The 21,187-nt window shown below is 36.3% G+C and overlaps 2 protein-coding genes across 10 annotated transcripts in view; one reads left to right on the forward strand and one right to left on the reverse strand.

Annotated features, from left to right (window-relative positions):
* The window catches only part of LOC117409019 (interferon regulatory factor 2-like), a 61,503-nt gene extending 47,353 nt beyond the window's left edge, over positions 1-14,150 (forward strand). For 6 of the 9 annotated variants that reach the window (XM_058998432.1, XM_058998425.1, XM_034014524.3 and 3 more), the window contains 5 exons: positions 3,185-3,228; positions 4,544-4,652; positions 8,226-8,378; positions 10,216-10,259; positions 12,931-14,150. In XM_058998432.1, coding sequence (XP_058854415.1) covers positions 3,185-3,228; positions 4,544-4,652; positions 8,226-8,378; positions 10,216-10,259; positions 12,931-13,242 — 662 coding nt within the window. In that variant the 3' untranslated portion in view covers positions 13,243-14,150. The remainder of the gene's footprint in view (positions 1-3,184; positions 3,229-4,543; positions 4,653-8,225; positions 8,379-10,215; positions 10,260-12,930) is intronic. The other 3 variants (XM_034014530.3, XM_034014529.3, XM_034014527.3) reach the window with 3 other exon arrangements.
* Positions 14,151-18,694: 4,544 nt separating this feature from the next.
* LOC131705209 (uncharacterized) lies at positions 18,695-19,856 on the reverse strand (the record flags this gene model as incomplete). The annotated part of the gene is made up of 2 exons (XM_059007495.1): positions 18,695-19,544; positions 19,742-19,856. Coding segments are annotated over 2 exons (900 nt in total), but the record flags the coding sequence as incomplete, so codon positions are not given.
* Positions 19,857-21,187: the final 1,331 nt, after the last annotated feature.

Genomic DNA, 21,187 nt, shown 5'->3' on the forward strand with positions numbered 1-21,187 from the left:
TGTAAAATAATTCTGACTGTCAAAAACGGGCTCTATGGTGACTGTCTGGAAAGATTATTTGTGAAACTATAAACAGACAGCATCGTCGCTTCAGAAATTGTATTGATTTACCACAGCGTTACTCATCACCACAGCTAATTGTCTCAGGTATAGATAGCACTAATGCTACAATTTCTCTTGCTTGCAAATTCGATTGCTAGAAATATCAAGAGCATGATTATTGATCTGGTGGTATTGTGTTAAACTGTATTACAGTATACTGCAGTTTTGATAAACCCAGGCTGACTGAGAAATATGTCCGGGTTTGATCTGTGGAAAATGTGGCAACCCTAATTCCAACAGCAACAGGCAGTATTTCTGTTTATATAGAAATGCCACATATTGCATCAGCTATTGCTATGTAAACATTAGAATCGTTTCTGACCTTTGTGGGATAAGGTTTGTGTTAGAACAGGATGTTCCAGTTTTTAAATGACAGTTCATTTTATTGACAGAGTGTATGTGTTTATTCCAGAAATATTATGTTTGTTATTGTCCCAGCATATTAAATATTTTTTTTAGTAGACATGCAATACAGACATTCTGTGTTTGTTTAAATTTAATTAATAAACATTAGGCCCCAACAACTAGATCAGACAAAAACAAAAAACCACATAAACAGGATATAGAAAAATAATTACTGAACTTCTTACAGATTACATTATTATTGAGCTTCGTTTTCTTTAGGGCTTATATGGGCATTTCCATGCTAATGGGAACTTTACACACAAGTTGAAGAAATTTATTCTGGACATTGAAGTGTACTATCCCTCTCAAACGTGATCCAAACATAACATGATGACTTACAGGGTGTTTATAAACAACATTGTCACATTTATGTCTAATTCAATTGATTATTCTAATCTAGAAAATTTAAAATATTATTGTAAGTGTGTTTTTACCACTGTAGCAAGCGATTCTGTATTCTAGATGTTTTTAAAAAATGTGCTAGGCTCATATCAGTGTCTGTCCACACTGCTACGAACATGAGTTATTATTTCATTAATTATTCATTATCCGGGATTACATCTTCCATCTCTCTGGATTAATAAAGAAGGTAAATTCCTTGATTTATACAGCAAATTTGACCGAGATTGATGAGCGTGTGTTTCAGTATATCTTGCAAAAACCTGTGTGGATGGAAGCGTATGCCTTTCCATGTAACCTTTCCATGTAACTATGGTAGTAATAATAATCCACTTATAGGCAAAACTTATCTTCTGCCTTGATCTATCCTATTTATTTATGTCATGCAGAGGTGTTGTTTATATTACACATTTTATATTACTGTTTGATAAGCACTGTAAGTATGTGATGGAGAAACATAATTCTCTCCCTGACTGTAGAAACAGACACTGTTTTTGTATCACTCAGCCAGAAAGCGGTTCTCCGCCCACAGTAGCTTTAAAAACGAAACTGGTTAACGAAACTTTTTGGAAATGGACAGATAAAACTTCCCCATAAGTTAATGTTTATCCAATCTGTGTGTATTTGCTTGTCAGGAATTAGGGAATGGGATAAGAATGAAATCTGTATTTATTCATTTGTTATTTTTTTTGTGTGTGATGTATCATTTTAAGTATTCTTTGCTAATGAAAATGCTTCTACATGCAGGAGTTGTGAGTTTTAAGATTGTTAACAATTAGTTATAGACATGGTGTTTACCATTGGGTTTAAGAATTGCAGGTAATGCAAGTCTGCTTGTTCTCTGTGGCAGGCTGTTGTCTGTATGGGAAGGGGAGCGCGTGCCTGAGGCTCATGCTTGATATACGTTTCATCTTGTTTAACCTTAACCTTTATTTAATAAGGGTAAGATTGAGTTTATATTGAAATGAATGTGAAATAAAGCATTCTTATTGAGTTAATAATAATAATAATAATAATAATAATAATAATAATAATAATCTGGATTAATGTATCATTATTATGGGTATTTGCCCAGTAATGGTTTTGCTGGGGGAGGGACCTACCTGAGATAAGGTATAAAGAGTTCAGTATGAGGAGCTCTGGGTGGGCTGGAGGTTAGTACCTGGCCTCTGTGGTAGCCTAGGTATAGAAGGGTTTTGTTAGCTGCCAATGTTTTTTTTTTGTTTTTTTTTTTTTGTTCCCGGATCAGTGTAAATAGTTATTTGTTGACAAAGTCGCCTTGGATAAAAGCGTCTGATAATTGTGTGCAAGCAACAAAACTTGATTAAAGCATCATAAGGAATACCTTGGACTCCCATATTTGACTGTTTTCCCATAATAAAATGTCAATAAATAACAAGTCATGCACACAATTTTAACACAATTGTAATTTTTTGGGCCTTGTGTCCGTCCTCATTCGCAGTGTTACCATGGAGTATGAACTTCAAGTACCTGCAACATTTGTGCAACATGAAAAGTTATCTTCCCTTTAATAATTCTATGTCATTGAGACTCTAGAGCATATGATAAGAGGGGGGTGAACATCACATCATGAACTTTATTTTTCAAACTTTGTGTTACACATGTGTACCCCGTTAGCGTGCAAAGGCCCATATGCAAGACCCAGCCCTTTTGTGGCTATGCACAGTTAAAGTTCAGCCATTTGAAGTATTTAAATGACTGTAATTTACTAATACTATGTTCTAATTGTATTAAAGCAGCTTCATTGTAATCTAGCCTTTCAGTTGGTTTCCTTTATTGTTTTATCTATTTATTTAAAATCACAGGCACTTATGAGATCCCAGATGGACATAAAGCACACATACAGATGTTATAGCATGTGAGCTGCAGTACCATACAGTGGCAATGTACTGTATCATGGGGCAGTGGAAGCTCAAAGGCTCCCAGTGACAAAATAGTACAATTTTTGATTATGTTAATAATTGGACATGCAGGTAGTATCACATTGCTTTGAACCTATACACGCTGGTAATCCATCGCAGTACCGTGGTGCAACATCACTACCAGTGAGCTACAGGATCAGCAACACTGCAATATTAATTCCATAACCATTGTATTGTGATGGCTGGTTCTGCTAGAATTGATTTGGGGTAATACACTGGAAGTATAGTTGTAATAACACAGTAATAATAAGAACATTTAACTGTCTTTGTACTTGTCACCTAACTCCTTTACCCAGCTAGTAGCAATACATTCAGTAATTCATTTTGTTTTGCAGGAAAGAAAAAAGTGGACAAAGAAGACAAGATTAAATTAATTAAGGTAATGCATTTTTTGCAAGTATCTGCATAGCTAAAATTTCTTGTAATAAGATACACCAATTACCTTCCTGGGGAGCTAGGAGATATTTTTTAGATATTTAAATAGAATGGCAAATACAAGGGGAGGCAGAAGTTGATGGTATAAGGCAGAGGTGGCCAAGCTGCGGCTCGCGATCGCATGCGGCTCCTCGGGAGCTGAAGTGTGTCTCCTGGTGAAATGCTGGGTGATGCACGCTTTGCGACTCGAATGAACTGAAGAAAGAATAATAAACAAAAACGAAAAGAGAGAAAGTTAAAAATAAACACAACAAGTTTATAATTTGTGTTCTTTGTATTCATGTGTGTTAATTATTCTTTCTTCTGTCCTGTTTCTTTGAGTCTGCATGTTCACTGCAAGGATATTTCTTCACTTGTTGACTTTCCGCACCACTCGCTGACGCCTGCGTATTTCGATCACAGAGTGAAAGCCGGATGTGCAGTTAAAAGTACATTTTATAATTTTGAATTAAGTGCTTGTTCGTTTCGTGTACTGAGCAAACTATCCACGAGTAATAAACAAACTTATGAGACCTTAAACCAGGAGAAAGAGTTTGCTTTCACTGAAAACTGTGTCTCATCTGCAAGCAACAAATCGCTTACACACTGTAGTGTATTCTGTACAAGGCGAGCAACCTCAAACATCATTATGAAACAAATCACACCACATTTGCAGCTGAATATCCTCCTGGATCAGACTGAAGGCAGATGCTCCTTTTGGTGTTCAATAAAGAAGCTGATTTAACGACTCAAGCGAGTTTTGTATGGCAAGCATGAAATATCGCACGTGCCAAACGTCCTTATTCAGATGAATGATTCTTTGTATAAAATTGGAGCATTGGCTGCAATATTCTGTCTCTTGTTCTTGTGTATTTTGCTGCCATCAAGAGATAACAACTACTGTACTGCACAGCAATGCTAGTATTTAAAATGTCTTGCTCGCAAACATGTCATGTTTTACAGTACGTGTCTTGCGGCTCTCGACCATATGGAAATGTTGGTATGCGGCTCGTAGGGTCAGGAAGTTTGGCCACCCCTGGTATAAGGTAAAAAAAGGATGGAATGCGCAATGCGGTGAAACTTGACATATGAAAGTAGGATTCTAGGAGTACCTCCGTACACGACTACAACTTTGTAACATGGGAAGCATTCGTCTGCTGCAAAATATAACACATTAAAATCAGTTCAAAGTGTTAATTAAGAACATCTCTTCCACATGTACACTTCTGAGTTTCTACATAACCCATATAAGTGCAACTATTTCATATTTTCTTCAACAGTTGGAGAGGCCCTGTTCCCAAGGCAGTGGGACCACTGGAGCTGAAGCACAGTTGAATGTCATAATTAAAGAGGAAGTAATGGTGGACAGTACTGTTGGCAGTCACTTAGGTAAGCAGATTAGGTTCTGTTTGCTGAAAATATTCTTCTTCATATATGCTTATACAATGTCTATTGAATGGTATACCGGTACATTAAATAAAATTTAAAAAATGCATATGGATTAAAAGGCCCAACGCATGAACAGTCAAAAATATCAAAACCATACAGGGTTTATTTATTCTTAAGTACCACCTTGATGTTTAAGAGACAAATATAGAAATAGAAATATGGAAGCCCATTGCCAAAACTTTAAGGACAGATTTAAGGAATGTTGTTTTTAAAAAAACTCAAATGAGTCAGCTTTTAAAATATTTAACGAAACTGGCAAAAAGTCTGTGAAAGACTCAGTTTACTGTACATTTTTGTGTTGTGCTTGTGTTTTTTCATTGAGGTGCAGTGAAAGGTTTGTGTGGAGTAGATAACAGCAGCAGAAAAGAGTTCAGAACTGTGAAGGCCCAGCAGGCAATGGGCGGGTGTAATTCACTGCGCTGGCAGGGTGCCAAGCTAACCTGGGATTGTATTTGTATGCATAACCCAAGTATCTGCCCACCTGCCTGTTTGCACTGCGCCTTCATTTTGTTGACCAGCTCTTCAGACAAAAGTAATGAGGCCTCTGGTTTAGCTTTTACGGTGTTTGTGTTTTTTAAAAGGAAACGTAAAGTGCTGTTATTTCTGAAAGATCATGTTTTCTTATTTGAAAAATTGATGTGGGTTTATAAATAAGCTTTGATTTGGCAAACAAATAAGATGAACTGTACTTGTCCCTTTAAAGTCAATTGGAAATTAGAACCTTGATGCCATGGAAATGATCTTGCTATATTCATTTTCTCAGTCAATTGGCAGTATCCGGACTTTTGGTTAATGCTTAATGTTGGTTAATATAACTAAATATATTGCATTGTTTTTCTGTGTGATGTTTAGCTTTAAATTACTATTCATACTACTGCTACTGCTAACAATAAATAATGAAGTATTTTCCTTTAAGAAATTCATGTAGGTTTGCCTAGGACAGCAGGTTGAGGGCCCCCAGCATAGCAACCACAGGAAGTGGGTGATATTTCCTCAGTGCACTAACGAGTCCTTTTGGCCGTACAGGCGATTGTGTTTTTTTTTTTTTTCTTGTTGTTGTTCAGTTCCTTCGTACAGGATGTTCTTTTGTGAATTAGCTGCCTGACTACAAGATAACAGAAACTCAGCCCACAGAGAGTAAACTGTGCAGTGTTGATATAAAGCCAGTGTTGATACAAATGCTGGCTTCTATTCATTAAATCTTAATGTTTTATTATTTCTTTGGTTGCATATCCTACAAGTGTACCATATCAGGTTGTTTGTGGATATGCATTCCCAGAAATATGAAATACCCATGATGAAGGACAGAAATGAAACTAGATAAGGTTTGTCATAGCTCTTTCCTGCTTAGATTATTGTGAAAACAGTAGTCCCTTGATAATAAAGACACTGTTATGCTGTACATTCGGATATGTCAGACACAACGTGTGTCCCCCAATAATATTGAATTAACTGTGACATGAGGCCACTGTGAGACACACTAAAAGAACAAAAAAAACGCTGTTATACTGACAGACAGGATGAAAATAAACGGAAGAACAAATACAAGTAGCTACTAAATTAAGAGCATGATTAAAAAAGGGCATATAAACATATACTCTGCAGAGTTTGAACAATCTGAGGTCGATCAGTTGGAAAAGGACGAGAAGCTTTCAAATTATACTGATGGACTCCAGTGATTCCAAACGCAAGATGTGTACTACAATTATTTAAATTCTGGATTTTAAGTCTTTAATTGCTTTTGCAAAGAAAGTCTAGCACATAGGCTTATGTGTTTTACTTGCAGGCACTACACTGCAAACTGTTCTACGTCAATTAAAAAATGATTTATTTCTGTAAAGTGTGTGCAGTATATGTAAGGTACTGTATAGTATCATAACGTGTCAATGCGGCACGGTGATCTATTTTGTGTTAATTGTGTACTAAGTAGGCTACGGTAAAAAAAGAAAATGAGCTAAAATAATTAAGTTTTAATTTAAAATAATATTGCAGTAGTTTTGCATTGTACTGTGCACAATAGGTGCTAGGTATTAATTATTAATTAGATTGTACTACTGTACTGGAGACTGTATAGGCTTACTGTATAGATTTATATTTTTACATCATGTAATCTGTACAGAGAACACATATTTCAGCACAATATTTATATATATTTTTTAATTGAGCACTATAAATGTATGTGTTTTTTTTTTTTTTAAACCGGACACTTTGTTATTTCCGACCTGTCTGTTTCCAGGCATGTCTGATTTAGCAAGGGACTATTGTGTAATGAACTGAAATAGCAATGCTCACTGCAAACGTGGTAGACATGGGGTTAAGCTAAAAACAAAAGAGAGTTTCATATTGCATAGAAATCATTTTAGCGTCTCTGTAAAATAGCTGCTTATTTCAGATAATTTCTGTAACTTCTCTGTGATATGGCCAATTTGGGAGTCCTAATTTTTTGCAACTGAATAATAAGACTGCTAGTCGTCAAGCCCAGATGAACTGAACCTGCACTTCCAAACATCTCTCTTCTGAAACTGGAGCTACAGTATAGATTTAGCCTGAGAGGAATCCTGTCTGTAAGATATTTATATAAAATGTATGACCTCGGAGCCTGGGGTACACTACATAGTGGTTTTACACATGATATCTGAGAACGGATTCATGAAATAGTCACTATCATTGAGTAATGAATGGCCAAATAGGAGGCTTCGAAGCCAACCAACAATATGGGCTACATGAGGTTTAAAGACTGGGGCATCACTTTGCTTTTATATGATGACTGATGTCTTGAATTTCTGTTCTTTATACTGTACACACTTGAAATCAGTTACTGTTAGGTTATGAGGTGTGTCATATCGATGTCTTCCAGTAATGCTGTAAGCTGTGCATTGCAGTACAAGAATCATGTTAACATTCATAAGCAAGGCTGTGTTTCTATTTGTTATGTCTCCAGTTGATTTGTAATCTCATTTATTCAGCTCAATATAATTACTGTACATGACATCATCAGGATGTTGGAGAGGGGAAAATGTTCACATCTGCTAAAGAAAAACAACCACTTTAAATATTAAAGGATTCACTCCAAATGTGAATACATAAAATCATATATATGCACAATAAAAATCATTGTTATCAAAGAAACTAGTTATTTAGTATTAGTATTTGTTTGAACTCTTTCCACCTGTATACAATATATATATATATATATATATATATATATATATATATATATATATATATATATTATACATATATATATTGTACATACACATTTACTTTCAGCAAAAATTGGTTAATTTAACTCGTCAATCAGTTGTCTTAATGTGACAGCACTGAGGCAGGGTGCAAGCGAGCGTCTTAACCGCTATGCAGAAGAACCGGGCTTGCCTGCATTCGCAGTTATAGAGCTACCCTGCAAATCGACGACACTAGTACAGTCTTTATACAACATTACTTATTGCTGAAGGAGTTCAAGATAATAGTGAGCATGCCCCTTTAAGCTTTCTTTTGTACATTATTTTGAAGAACACGGGAGTTCACCACAATATGAAGAGATGATCATCAGCAACCCCCCCGACGTGTGTCAGGTGATCGAGGTGACGACGGAAAGTGAAGACCAGTCCGTCAGCTCAAGCCACGGCTACCCACTCCAGATATCGCCTGTGTCTTCATATGGAGGTGAGTGCACTGATCCCGTTCTCACAAACAACACCCATTTAATCACAGAATTCGGTATTCATTGCTCAAGTTAATGCACAACCGGCAATTGGGAACTAGTCCAAAATTTGCAGTGCAGTAAATAAATAATTTACAGTACTTTATTTGATAGCATTTTACATTCACATTTGATATGTGCAGATGTACAAATACTGCAACAGAAACCAATCCACTGAAAGTAAGACTACCTAATGCCTAATGCACTTTTTGATATGGAACTGTTAAGCAAGATTTCCTGGTTCAGTGCACACTAGGAAAGCATTCACAAATACCAGAGTGAAGCTGAGGTTTAGGAACAAATGTGTGCAATACATTTATTAATGGAAAACTACATTTGATACAGTTGCCAATAATCAATGGATAAACCATCCAAAGACACAAATAACATTCCGCAGATTTATGATTTATGTAATTTACAGTTGCTTTAAAAGTTAGCTCGAAAGAACATTGAATCTCAACAACTGTGTCTGACATGCAATCAATATTAGGTAATAGCTGATTGGAGATTCGTTTCCAAGTGGTCAAGGTCAAGCAGTTGTTATTGCGATAAAGAATATATTGCTTTTCACACGCTTCAGATGTCAGTTATGTGTGCAAGTTAATGTACAACCTAGACCATATCAAAATATACAATAACTTACTTTCAAATTGTATGTCGTATAATGGAAACTTTAATATTTACTGCAATTTCTACTGCAGTAGTTTCTATAATGGATGCCCTAGTGGAATTTGATTCTTGAGATTTTACAGCTAAATATTTAAAGCTTTTTTTGTATAAAGATATCAAACATGTAAGCGATCCAGTCATTTAGCCTCTGGTGTTTTTCTAAATTACTGTTCTCACATGTTATTGTAAAAGATGCTATTGGCTAAGTTACCATTATTGTGAATATTTGTATTAGTTAAAGTACACTGTGAAATTGTGGATTCCCAAAACATGCAATTTGAGTATGCAAATAGACCTCCTTTGTCATTCTCTGCTAACCATACCTCAGTATAATAATAATAATACTTTCCAGTATTTATTATTACATTATTTAATCGTCTGGCTTACTTCAAGGTGATCAATAGTATTCAAAACTATTTATTATGACATGGTGTTGGTTATAGTATTGAGAAATGTACTTTAAAGGAGGTCACAGTTGTCTGTTGTATTTACAATTGTAATATTACGATCTACCATAATAATCATAGTACGTGCTGCCAAATACTGTAGTATGCCAAAAATTGTAGCAAAGAACTCCAGGGTATAAATGGGTTTTACAATAAATAAATGCTGTGAATTGTAGTATTTACTGGAGAACACAGTTCAGAAGGCACTATTACATTCAGTTTCACTTCTACATTATATACACAAAATTAAAGTAAAAAATAATATACAAAACATAACAGCAGCAACATTTACAGTACAGTATATAGAGCATTTTTGGCAAGACATCCCAAGGTAAATAAATTACCGTGACATAATTACTATAACAAAACAGACATCAAAACAAAATGATTTAAACTTTTTTTTTTACGTACCATTTCAGCAGGGTTAACCAAACAAACAGAACCGGGTCTGCTTTTGAGCTTATTATAGCTGAGTTTACTGTTAATATTTATTATAGAATGAATCTGAAGCAAATATCCAACCAAAATATACCCTCCATACAAATATATCTGACATACAGTGTTTATTCTCCATTTCTGAAACAAGGAATGATCTACGCTGTCAGCCTTCCTGATTTTACACACTGTGTAATGTAACATAAGAATGCCAGCAGTTTCATTCTGCTTTTCACTTTTGTTTTTCCAGCAGAAAGCGAAACAGACAGTGTACAGAGCGATGACGACACAAAGGTGAGAATTCCGACTGGTTTTTGTACTGCGGTATTGACTTTCTTTTTATTTTTTTAAATGCAATTTCGAAATTAACAAATCATATAATCTGAATTCTCCACACAAAGCTTAAAAACTTTCTATATAGAAGCATACAAAATACAGAGAGTGATAAAATTAAAAGGAGTCAAACAAATGACTGATGTTTGTTATCGAAGGCTTTTTGGGGATCATATTACAGGTAGTTGTTCAAAATATGCATTTGGTTCTGTCCACTTAGCACAGGTTACAGTATATTAATCACATTTAATACAGGGTAGCTGACTTAAGACAATGTCAGTTTGATCCAGCTGTACAGCAGTACCGCACAATTAAATAGTTTACATTCTACCACAGACATTTACCCCCTGGAGTCAAATGTGTTTTTTGCCTTCTTACAGTATGTATCTAAAATACAATCAATTTGGAAGCTGTGAAAGCAGAATACATCAGCAGCTTGCCACCTGAACTGTTCATCCCTGATTTCTTTTGTTGAACAGCCAGTAAACACAGAGCAGAGGCCTCACAGTTATAGTAACCCAGCTTTCAGGAGAGAATAGCAGTCGTTACATTTGGGTAATACTACCCCAGTTTAGCATTACATTGTATAATATAGTACTGTATGTGACGAGCAGCACTGGTCTATTCTGGTCAGAGCTGGTGGAGCTGGTTTTCTGTTTTAAGTCGGTTTAAAATGTAAATATCTTAAGACCAAAGAATATGTCTACACTCCTAACTGAATCACATTGCTGTAAACCTGCACACCTTTTGCATACACATTTTCAGCATGGATTTATAATTCAAACCACAGCTGCCATTGCTGTAGGTCTATATTATAGTTACTACACACAATATATTTACATTAAAACTATGAAAAACTTTTTAGATCACAAAAAAATCTGATTAACTGATTGAATGTTTAAAATTATGGATAAAGGTATAGTATACTACAAGTCAGAGGTAAAAGTAAAAAAGTGCAGGTACTCAAATGCGCAGCCAGGTTTAAACATTTAAAACATTTAGCCAATTTGAGTGCCAATGAATAAATACTAAAATGTATAGATATCAGTAGACGATAATTTTTTAATACAAAATAAGCCTTAAAAAATAATTGATAAAATATAACCAATTCAACATAAACACAGAAGCTGAAAATACTGAAAGCTTTGTATCCTCTGCATGTATCACTCAGTCATGTACTGTAATATAACACTTACGTTAAACCTTAAATGACAAGCATTAAGAAACATTACACTATGCAGTAGCTGCTATTGACAGAGTTTTCTTTCAACATATCCTAAAAAAGAGGTGATGTTATATAAAAAATATAATAAAAATTATACAAAAAGGTCTCAGTTAAACAGTGCACAATAGAGGCTGGCATTTTTTATGTAATAGGCACTACTATTAAGAGATTGATGTACAGTAATCTGTTGCGAATCCGACTGCGGTGGGACCAGAGTAAGGGCGGAATTGTAAAAAGTCGGATAAATTAATCCTGTTTTAAATACCATTATACACAGCTGTAACAATTACTGTATTCACACAATTATTGTTTTGAGTTTCAGCTTTTATTAGGGAGCTCCACTAAATCCCTTGTTTAGAAAGATACAGGGTATTAATGCTTGTGACAGAGTAGCCGTCTGCCGTATGGGTGCGATTTTATGCTTATGACTCAGCATAAAATTGTTTAAAAATGCAACGTGTTTAGTTTATTAAGAAAAAAGAAAGCGAGAACAGTGGATGTGTTTAGCTGCTACAGCCTTCCTCAGCATTGGAAAAGTGAAAAAAAGTACCATAAGAATGCTTTCAGATATACAAACAAAAATATTTTAGAAAGTTAGATTAAGATCAACAATAATAGTTACTGTTGTTATTAAACAGCTGCTCTAGTTCCAGGTATACTTTTATCATATAATTATTGTAAGTGTCGTTTTTTCTCTCACAGAATGGTCTATCAACTTTTGAATCAGTAACCAACTGGACTTATGAAGAGTTTAATTTAACATGACAAATCTTTACGTAGCTAGCATGGACACAAGCATGACTTTAATTTTTGTCTTCCAGGGAGTAACATTCAAAAACTCAGTAACTTACCAGTTTCATGTACATTTAAGAAAATAATGATATATTATTTTTCTCTGTAGAGCGGTTCCCAGAATTTATTGATACACATATTTTACTTTTAAATGGATTTTATTTCACATGCCCCAAAATTCCGTCATTTTCTTTGTTTTGAAGGTTTAAAAGAAATAAAAACTAAACTATTAATCAGGAGACTAAATTAAACATTTCATAACAGAACGCTAGTGGACTGTGTAAAATAAACAACTGTAAGAGTCGATGGAATGCATGCGTGTTGGATGAAAAGCAGATTAAATAGGTCCCGGTACCCAGTACTGGCATTAAAATAAGTCCCGGTATTGAGTACCGGTGAGTACTGGCAGACTTTCGCCCCTGCTACAAGTATACTAATAGTATACTGCAAGCGTTGTAGATTATAAGGGGTGTGAGACGGGAATTGTAGTCATGAGGGTGTTTTCCTATGTGTGAATGGCTCTGAAAACTGTGGTTCTCCTAGAAACTATAGAGATAGTCTCTCCCTGAGCAAAGCCTGCTTTTTACTACAGTGAATTTTTTTTATATTCAACAGGGGGCTTCGCTCTGGCAGGCGAGAAGCGGGGATGGGAAGCTGTTCTACAACAGCACCGGGAACAACACATGTCAGCTACCAAGTATGGCCACCTTTGTAACATCGGGCAAAACAAACTTCAGAGTCACCAGCAACAGAGAGGAGTCCCCCCTGATTGCCTACAAAAGCAGCCACCCATGGCCAAACCTTCCCACTTCCTTCTCCCCACCTCCCGCACACAACACCACGGTCACAAGGGCGGGCCATGAGACACGTGCCAGCGTAATCATGAAGACGTCGGATGTCTCCAAGTCCGGAGTGAAAACCTGCTAAGCATGTCGTTTTTTTTTTAGGCGAGACAACTGACTGCACTCACCCAGGTAGTGCCACCACACTGCAGTGAATGACAAGAAACCCTCATCAGGCACTAGCAAACAGACTGCCATCTCCGAGCTCAGGACAACTCACTATGTCATGGGAATGAGACTAGAAGCTTCTCCCTTAACGTGATATGCGTTACAATCAGGCAGAAAGAAGGAAAAGAACTGATAGCAAGAGGACCAAAAAGAAGCAGTATGTGAAAGTCACATAGTATGCATTGCTGGCATATATAAAAAAATGTTTTATTGTGAATATGTACATAGTGCAATTTTGGCTTAATTGCAGCTTGCTTCTGCACCTTATTGAAAGCACTTACTGTGTCATAGAGCACTTCCAGATGTGTCAGATAATGACACCTACACACCTTGGAGGTTTTTAGAGTTCCTGTGGAGAAGAAAATTGTCCTGCTTTGGCCAGCCTTTCTTTTTCACTTACGTAAAGAGGTACAATACGATCAAGATAAAGTGATTTAATACAGCAAAGAAAAAATAAGTGCTGGGAAAAAAAGAATGATTGAAATCTTTTCCTAAGGCAAGCTTTTGTATTTTTATTTATATATATATATATATATATATATATATATATATATATATATATATATATATATATATATATATATATATACAGTATATATAAAGGGAATATTCTATTCAGGGTGAATTCTAAATAAGTAGATGTTTTATCTTTTTTACCAAAAATATATGTAATTTTATGATTTTAGTTTTTGCTTAATTACAAACATTTGATTGCGTTTCATGGCACATTTCGTTCTCGTTTTTTGTAACAATGTACAAATTGCCTCTCATAAGAAACACATATGCAGCTATTAATCCTGTGGATCAATAAATATGCAAAGCTTATTCAAGATTATGTTTTATTATTTGGGATCACATTTTTCAACAAATGAAATGTGATTATTTTTTTTGAATAGTTTCTACAGTATAACCTTGATTATCTACACTTATCTAACACCCCATTATCCTAACATACCCCTGATAAACTGTCCCTGTTGCCAAAAAAACAATGTGCTGACTCCTCCTCTATGTCCTTGCTATTTACTGTCCTATACAGTAATCATTGTATTTTAGAGGTTTCTTGATTGGGAATATCATATTAATAATTGTACAGTATAACAGATTTTCTGAATACCCCTGGCTCCAATTAGGGTGTACTGTACTGCGTGTGTAAATATAATGATCCTGAACAGAAACAAAGATGGCTGAGGTTTGAGTCGAGGGCAGAATTTAGGAGCCAGCTCTTTACTCTTGATTATTCTCTTTTAAAAAATGGTTTGATAGCCACACACCGTGCCCCTTCTTAACAAAGACAGATTAGTATTTGCGAAAATGTTCAATTCATAGACTAGCTTTCAGAGTAGAAACAAGCCAGCATGTCTCAACAAAAAGCGCTTGCTAACCTTTGTTTTATAGGCAGTTGAATGCTGGGTTAATGGTCAGTCAGACCTTAGATGTGGTGAAGTATTTGAGCATGAAATGTTAAGTTACACTAAGCAACCTAAATAAAGTAACTTAATACAGTGCACTAGGTGCCCTGGACGGGGTGGTCAGCCTTAACATTGCTTTGTGTGAAATTAGAACCGTGGTAATAGTAGACAGTTCAGGTCACTGAGGCTTGTCCATGTCACAGGAAAATCCTTGCACCTTCCCCATGATACTTACCTCATTAAAAAAAAACTGAATAGATTCCTTAAAGTACAGAGATAAAAATAAGACTTGTGGATCTTGATCCATTCCTGGTTTTGCTGTTGGTTTCTTAATACACACCTGAGCTTGTTCCCTATAGACTGTGGCTAATCAAACTTGTATAAAAACCTGGCATGGGTTAAACGTCTATGAAATTGGCATCCATCTTATTTTTATCCCTGAATGACATTGAAAAGGCATTGTCACTGTAAACATTTCTGAAGTTATTATATCGATATTATTTTATACAGTATTCCAGTCCAGCTGTTAGTTTACGCCATGACTAAACAGCCTTTTCATTTTGTTGTAGCATGTGACATGACCCAGTAGCCTGAAATTGCAAGCAAAAATAATAAACAGTAAACAGAAACAATACTTTTAGATAAACTGTTTCCATTGTTTTAAGACACGGATATATGTACTCGTAGATACATGTCTCCCTTGTTATTAAGGCATTATGACATACAGTTATGGCTTTATTTTTTTCACTTTAAAAAGGCTTATTTCACGGTCTTAAAATAGGTGTTTCAAGATATTTCACAATTTAAACATATTTTTTAAAGCAGAAAAATAGCGTTGTCACATTCAAAATTGATGTTTCTCTAGAGTTATTATACAACAAATGATCCTAAATATTTTAATGCTTACCTGAAAAACAGTAAATGCTAAAGTGTAGACTATTTTGTTTTTTTTTGTCCACCTTTTAAAGACATTCTGTTTTCACTATCAGTGAATTATCAAACAAACTGAAAACTAATAAATGTAAAAATGACATCAGACATGTGAAATGTCTCCTTTTACTGGACAGAGTGATCGTTGACAGAAATATTTCTGATCTTTGATGTAGCTGGTGTCTTTTTCGTTATTTTAAAGAAATCATGAAGCTATGCAGTGTGTTCAATCATTTACCAGAAGCAAAGTAAAACGGACTGCCGGGTTCCTAAATTAGGTGTAACAGGCAGTGCATCAGTAAGGCGAACGTTTGCTGTATTTATTTTAAAGTGATACAAAATATGTATATTTACACTATTCTTTCTGGAATGGGAATTTTCACAAGGCACTATATAAGACACACCGTTGGGTACATTTAATGGAAATAGTGAAATCCGTGATAAAAGTGAAAAAAATACTGCCTTGCATGTAGCTTCATGAATATTTCCTTGTATAACCAAAATACATTTGCTGGTATTTAAAAAAAGAGTAAAACAGGAAATGTGACTACATTTGGAAGGAATTATAAATATTTATCTTCAAACAGCGATACCGTTGATAGAAAAACTGACTGAAAATTCTTTCCTACACTCAATAACAATAAATCCAACAGATGTCCAGTTTGTTTTTGCAAAATAGATTCTAATCTTCCTCTTGGAACTGAGAACACAGAAATAACAGGTGCATCAGATCTGCCTAGTTAGCATTATCGATTCTAAACTGCATATATATTATTGCCAAGGATAATTTGACACTGTGTAAGTTGTATTATAGTGATCATTTTACAAATACAGGTGTAGACTTCATTCATTTTAAGATATGCTAGATTAAATCACGCAGCAACAAAAAGAAAATCTGCCAATAAACTAATGGTGATTCAGTGTTTGAAGAACCAATTGCCAGGAACTCAAAAGTAAGTGATTGTGAAATCCACTGAAAGAAAACAAAAATAGTAATTTGTGTGTGACGTGTCCTTCATCCTGGTAAAAGACAACAGAGGGAGCGTGGTATTACTCCCCCTGGTCTCTCACGTCTGTCTGATTGATGGCATCTTCATGGGTGATTCAGACACTAATGTTGATCTGCATGGCTCTATTGAGCCAACAATTAGAATAAACTGCCTTGGTTTTTATTTTATATACATTATGGCTGTGTGCACTGTTTATACAGATCAGATCCATTGTAATACCAAGTGCAGGTACCTTTGATAACTAGAAGACAATAAGAATTGTATCTTAATTGCTCCACAATTTAAATAATTTTTTATTTTGTGTGTTTTTAAAACTTTTCAGGTCCTCTTTCCCTGTTTTCTTTTGTATATTGGTTCAGTCCCTAAAGAATGCCTAATGGCATCCTTTATGAGGATTGACACAATTAATCAGTTTTGAGGAAGGTGCCCCAGGACTTTTTAATCTTATGCTTCCACATCCACGTAAATTACTACATCAACAACGCAATGCCAGCCCTGTAAACTGAGTTAGATAAATCAAGAGACAACATTACTGCAATAGATGCACAATATTATTTGATTGTCAGTACTATAGTAGTAATATTATCAGTGTTACCAATTGGATGAATAGAGAATTTTCAAAGAAAGTTTAAACTGTAAGGTTCCAATTCCATTTGGATGTCCTGTTTTTTTGTACCCGAGTGGCCATCCTATCCAAGTTTATGCGAACCAGGCCCAAATTATAGCATGTAAAACTACTCCAATGAGATGTTTTCAAGGCTGGAAAGAAGAATCATGTGATAGAATTCAAGAAAGGGGTTATAGGGGTAAATGAGGGATTCTGCTTCTTAGCCATTAAATTTGAATGACAGTCTTTCTGCATATCAACCTTTCCATTATCTTATGTCCCTGCCGGACGAATGGTCTAATGCAGGGATTCACTGTCCTGGAGGACCATTCCACTCCAGGTTTAACAGGTAAAATTACATAACGAACTACATCAGGGTGTGGATGGAGGTTTAATTGGTTCAATTAAACAATTTAGAACAGGGTTGGAACAAAGACCAGGAATGGAAGGGCTAACTTCTATCATTCTGATCTAATATTCCACCTGTTTTTGAGAAGCGCCCTAGGAGTGTATTAAAGGCAGTTTATTGCTATCCATGAACAAAAAACATTTTATAACATTCCTGTAACACAGGAAACAGGTTATTTACAGCAACACCAAAAAACTACAGTACATCAATAAGAATGAGATCAAATATCACAGATATATGGCCATTCTCAGAGCTATTTACTTCAAATTGTCCTTAGCATGTGTTTTTTTTTTGTTTTATTTTCAGATAGCAAAAACACACCCACAAAAGTTACTAAACTAGAAATAAACAACTCAGACTTTTAATATAGGTGCTTGTGAGTAGTCTTAAGCTTATTATTATTAGTTTTAGATATGTAAGTAATATATATTTTTTCCTTTCAGAAATAAATTGTGTTAATGACAATTTGAGAATCCAGCCCATAATCTTAAATGTTAAAAAAAAAAAAAAAAAAAAAAAAAAAAAAAAAACGAAGAAGGGTGAAGTTCACATATGATGGCAGGCTCTGAGAAGATCACCGGTAATGAAATGTCTAAATATAAATATGTAAAACAAACTGAAACTGAAAGTGTGTTGATGGTTTAGCGAACTGCACCTGCATATTTAGTTACGTCCTCATTATTATTATTATTTATTTCTTAGCAGACGCTCTTATCCAGGGCGACTTACAATCGTAAGCAAATACATTTACAATACAATACATGTTACAATACAAGTAATACAATAAGAGCAAGAAATACAATAACTTTTGTTCAAGCAAAGTACAAGTGTGACAAACCACAATCCAATAATACAGCAGATAATAGTGATAGTTACATCATGATATGATTAAATAGTGATAGTTACATCAGGATGTGATTAAATACAAAGTACTACAGGTTAAACACTTGGCAGATTACAGTATTCTGAAGTACAGGATTAAATGCAGTAAAATAGGGGGCAGATAAGAGCAAAATAAAGCACATTTACATGAAGGGTGATAGTGTCCCAGGATACAAACAGAGGAGTTCTACAGGTGCTCTTTGAAGAGGTGAGTCTTAAGGAGGCGCCGGAATGTGGTCAGGGACTGGGCAGTCCTGACATCTGTAGGAAGGTCATTCCACCACTGCGGAGCAAGGGTGGAGAAGGAGCGGGCTCTGGAGGCAGGGGAGCGTAGCGGAGGTAGAGCTAGTCTTCTAGTGCAGGCGGAGCGGAGAGGTCGAGTGGGGGTGTAGGGAGAGATGAGGGTCTGGAGGTAGCTGGGTGCAGTCTGGTCAAGGCATCTGTAGGCTAGTACAAGAGTCTTGAACTGGATGCGAGCGGTGATCGGGAGCCAGTGGAGCGAGCGGAGTAGTGGAGTAGCGTGGGCGAAGTGAGGCAGAGAGAACACCAGGCGGGCAGCAGAGTTCTGGATGAGCTGGAGCGGACGGGTGGCGGACGCAGGGAGGCCAGCCAGGAGGGAGTTGCAGTAGTCTAGGCGGGAGAGTACCAGGGCCTGGACCAGGAGCTGGGTAGCATAGTTGGTGAGGAAGGGTCGGATTCTTCGGATGTTGCTCAGGAAGAATCGGCAAGTGCGTGCCAGAGTGGAGATGTGCTGGGAATAAGAGAGGCAGGGGTCCAGGGTGACTCCAAGGTTCTTAGCGGAGGAAGAGGGAGAGAGTGTGGTAGATTCCAGAGGAACAGAGATAGAGAGATCAGAGGAGGGGGAGGAGGAGGGAAAGAAAAGGAGGTCAGATTTAGAGAGGTTGAGTTTGAGGTGATGCGAGTGCATCCAGGAGGAAATAGCAGACAGACAGGTAGAGATACGGGAGGAGATGGTGGAGTCAGAGGTGGGGAAGGAGAGGAAAATCTGAGCATCATCAGCATAGAAATGGTATGAGAAACCATAGGTTTCTTGATGAGGGGGCCCAGGGAGCGGGTGTAGAGAGAGAACAGGAGAGGACCCAAGACTGACCCTTGGGGGACTCCAGTTAAGAGAGGGTGAGGTGTGGAGGTTGCTCCACGCCAGGTTACCTGGTAAGTGCGGTTGGAGAGGTAGGAGGAGAACCAGGCCAGAGCAGTGCCAGAGATCCCCAGGTCAGCAAGAGATGATAGTAGAATAGAGTGATCAACAGTGTCAAAGGCAGCAGAGAGGTCGAGGAGAATTAGGACAGAGGAGAGAGAGGCAGCTCGGGCACCAGTGATTCACATACCATTTGAAATTGTTTAAAGCATTGGTTCAAAAGTTTTAAATGTAATTGATTTGAAAGAACTGAAGAAAGCTGCAATTGTTCTTTGTGTTTTATCCCGGGAACAGAAAGTAAGGCAAAAGGAACTGTTGAAATGAAAGAGGAACTGAAAAACAGCTTGCGTTAGACTGACAGCTTTTGCATTTCAAATTCATTGTGACCAGTGCGACATTTCTTCACTAAATCTGGCTATTTACTCCAAATCTTCACATCACTGAACTTACTTATTACGTCATTCAAGCTCCTAAATTAAAAGTCTTCGTTTTTTATTTCTGGTTTCATAACTGAATGATCTGTGCTATCCTTCCTGAAAAAATTGTGCTAACGACAACTTGGAGTAACTAGCTTTGAGAATGTAGCCCTAAGTGTTCTAAATGATTTGGGTTCTGCTTACATTATTTGCCATGCATCCTTCTGAAAAAATACTCCTCCAGGCTGATTGGGTAAGTGAGGTGGGAAAGCCATTAAATATCCATGTTGCACAGGCTTTCAGTCCTCAATGCTTCCTTTGAGCCCAATGCCTTTATCCTTTCACTTACCCACAATCAGCATTGAGAAGAACCACAAGAGCCATTTACATACACTTTTATACTAAATGGACTTTTTGAATCTGTATAGACAATCTAACTGTGTCATCCCTCTTCTGGCAATCTTGACCCTAAGCTAAAAAGGAAACTGGATTTAGTTCCAAAGTAGTTTTTAAAGCAATAAAAAGCAGCCTTTTTTTAAAGACCGTTCTTAATTACATAGCTCATTTTATTCCAGTAGATCTCCTAATTTCTCAAAGCATCAAGTGAATCTTTACATAACTTAAATTATTAGAACTTTCTTATGTCATTTTAGAAAATGTCAGGAACTGAGGGTAAACGATTGAGAGGGTATTATTAATGTTATTAGTACTAATTGTGTTACCTGTGCAAGATTCCCTGCTGCTGTTAACGTGATGCAATGAGATGCAATTTTTCCATTACTGGGAAGCTTGGACAGGTGTTGAAGGGGAGACTCATAATCAAATGAGTCGCACTCTCTTAGCTTATACCTGGTTCTTGCTGGAGTGTTAGACCTGGGATTGGGTCTCTTCAGGAATCGATTCCAGTGCTTCTGACACAGGATTGTTTACTTTTTATATTGCTGATCAAATTATGCCAGCCAAAACCACTTACTGGCTCATTTCTACTTTTTTCAACCCTATATGTGATCCCAGATAGATTGTTTTTCCCATTAAAACCA

This window comes from Acipenser ruthenus, chromosome 2 (assembly GCF_902713425.1).
Source record: "Acipenser ruthenus chromosome 2, fAciRut3.2 maternal haplotype, whole genome shotgun sequence".
Taxonomy (NCBI): Eukaryota; Metazoa; Chordata; class Actinopteri; order Acipenseriformes; family Acipenseridae; genus Acipenser; species Acipenser ruthenus.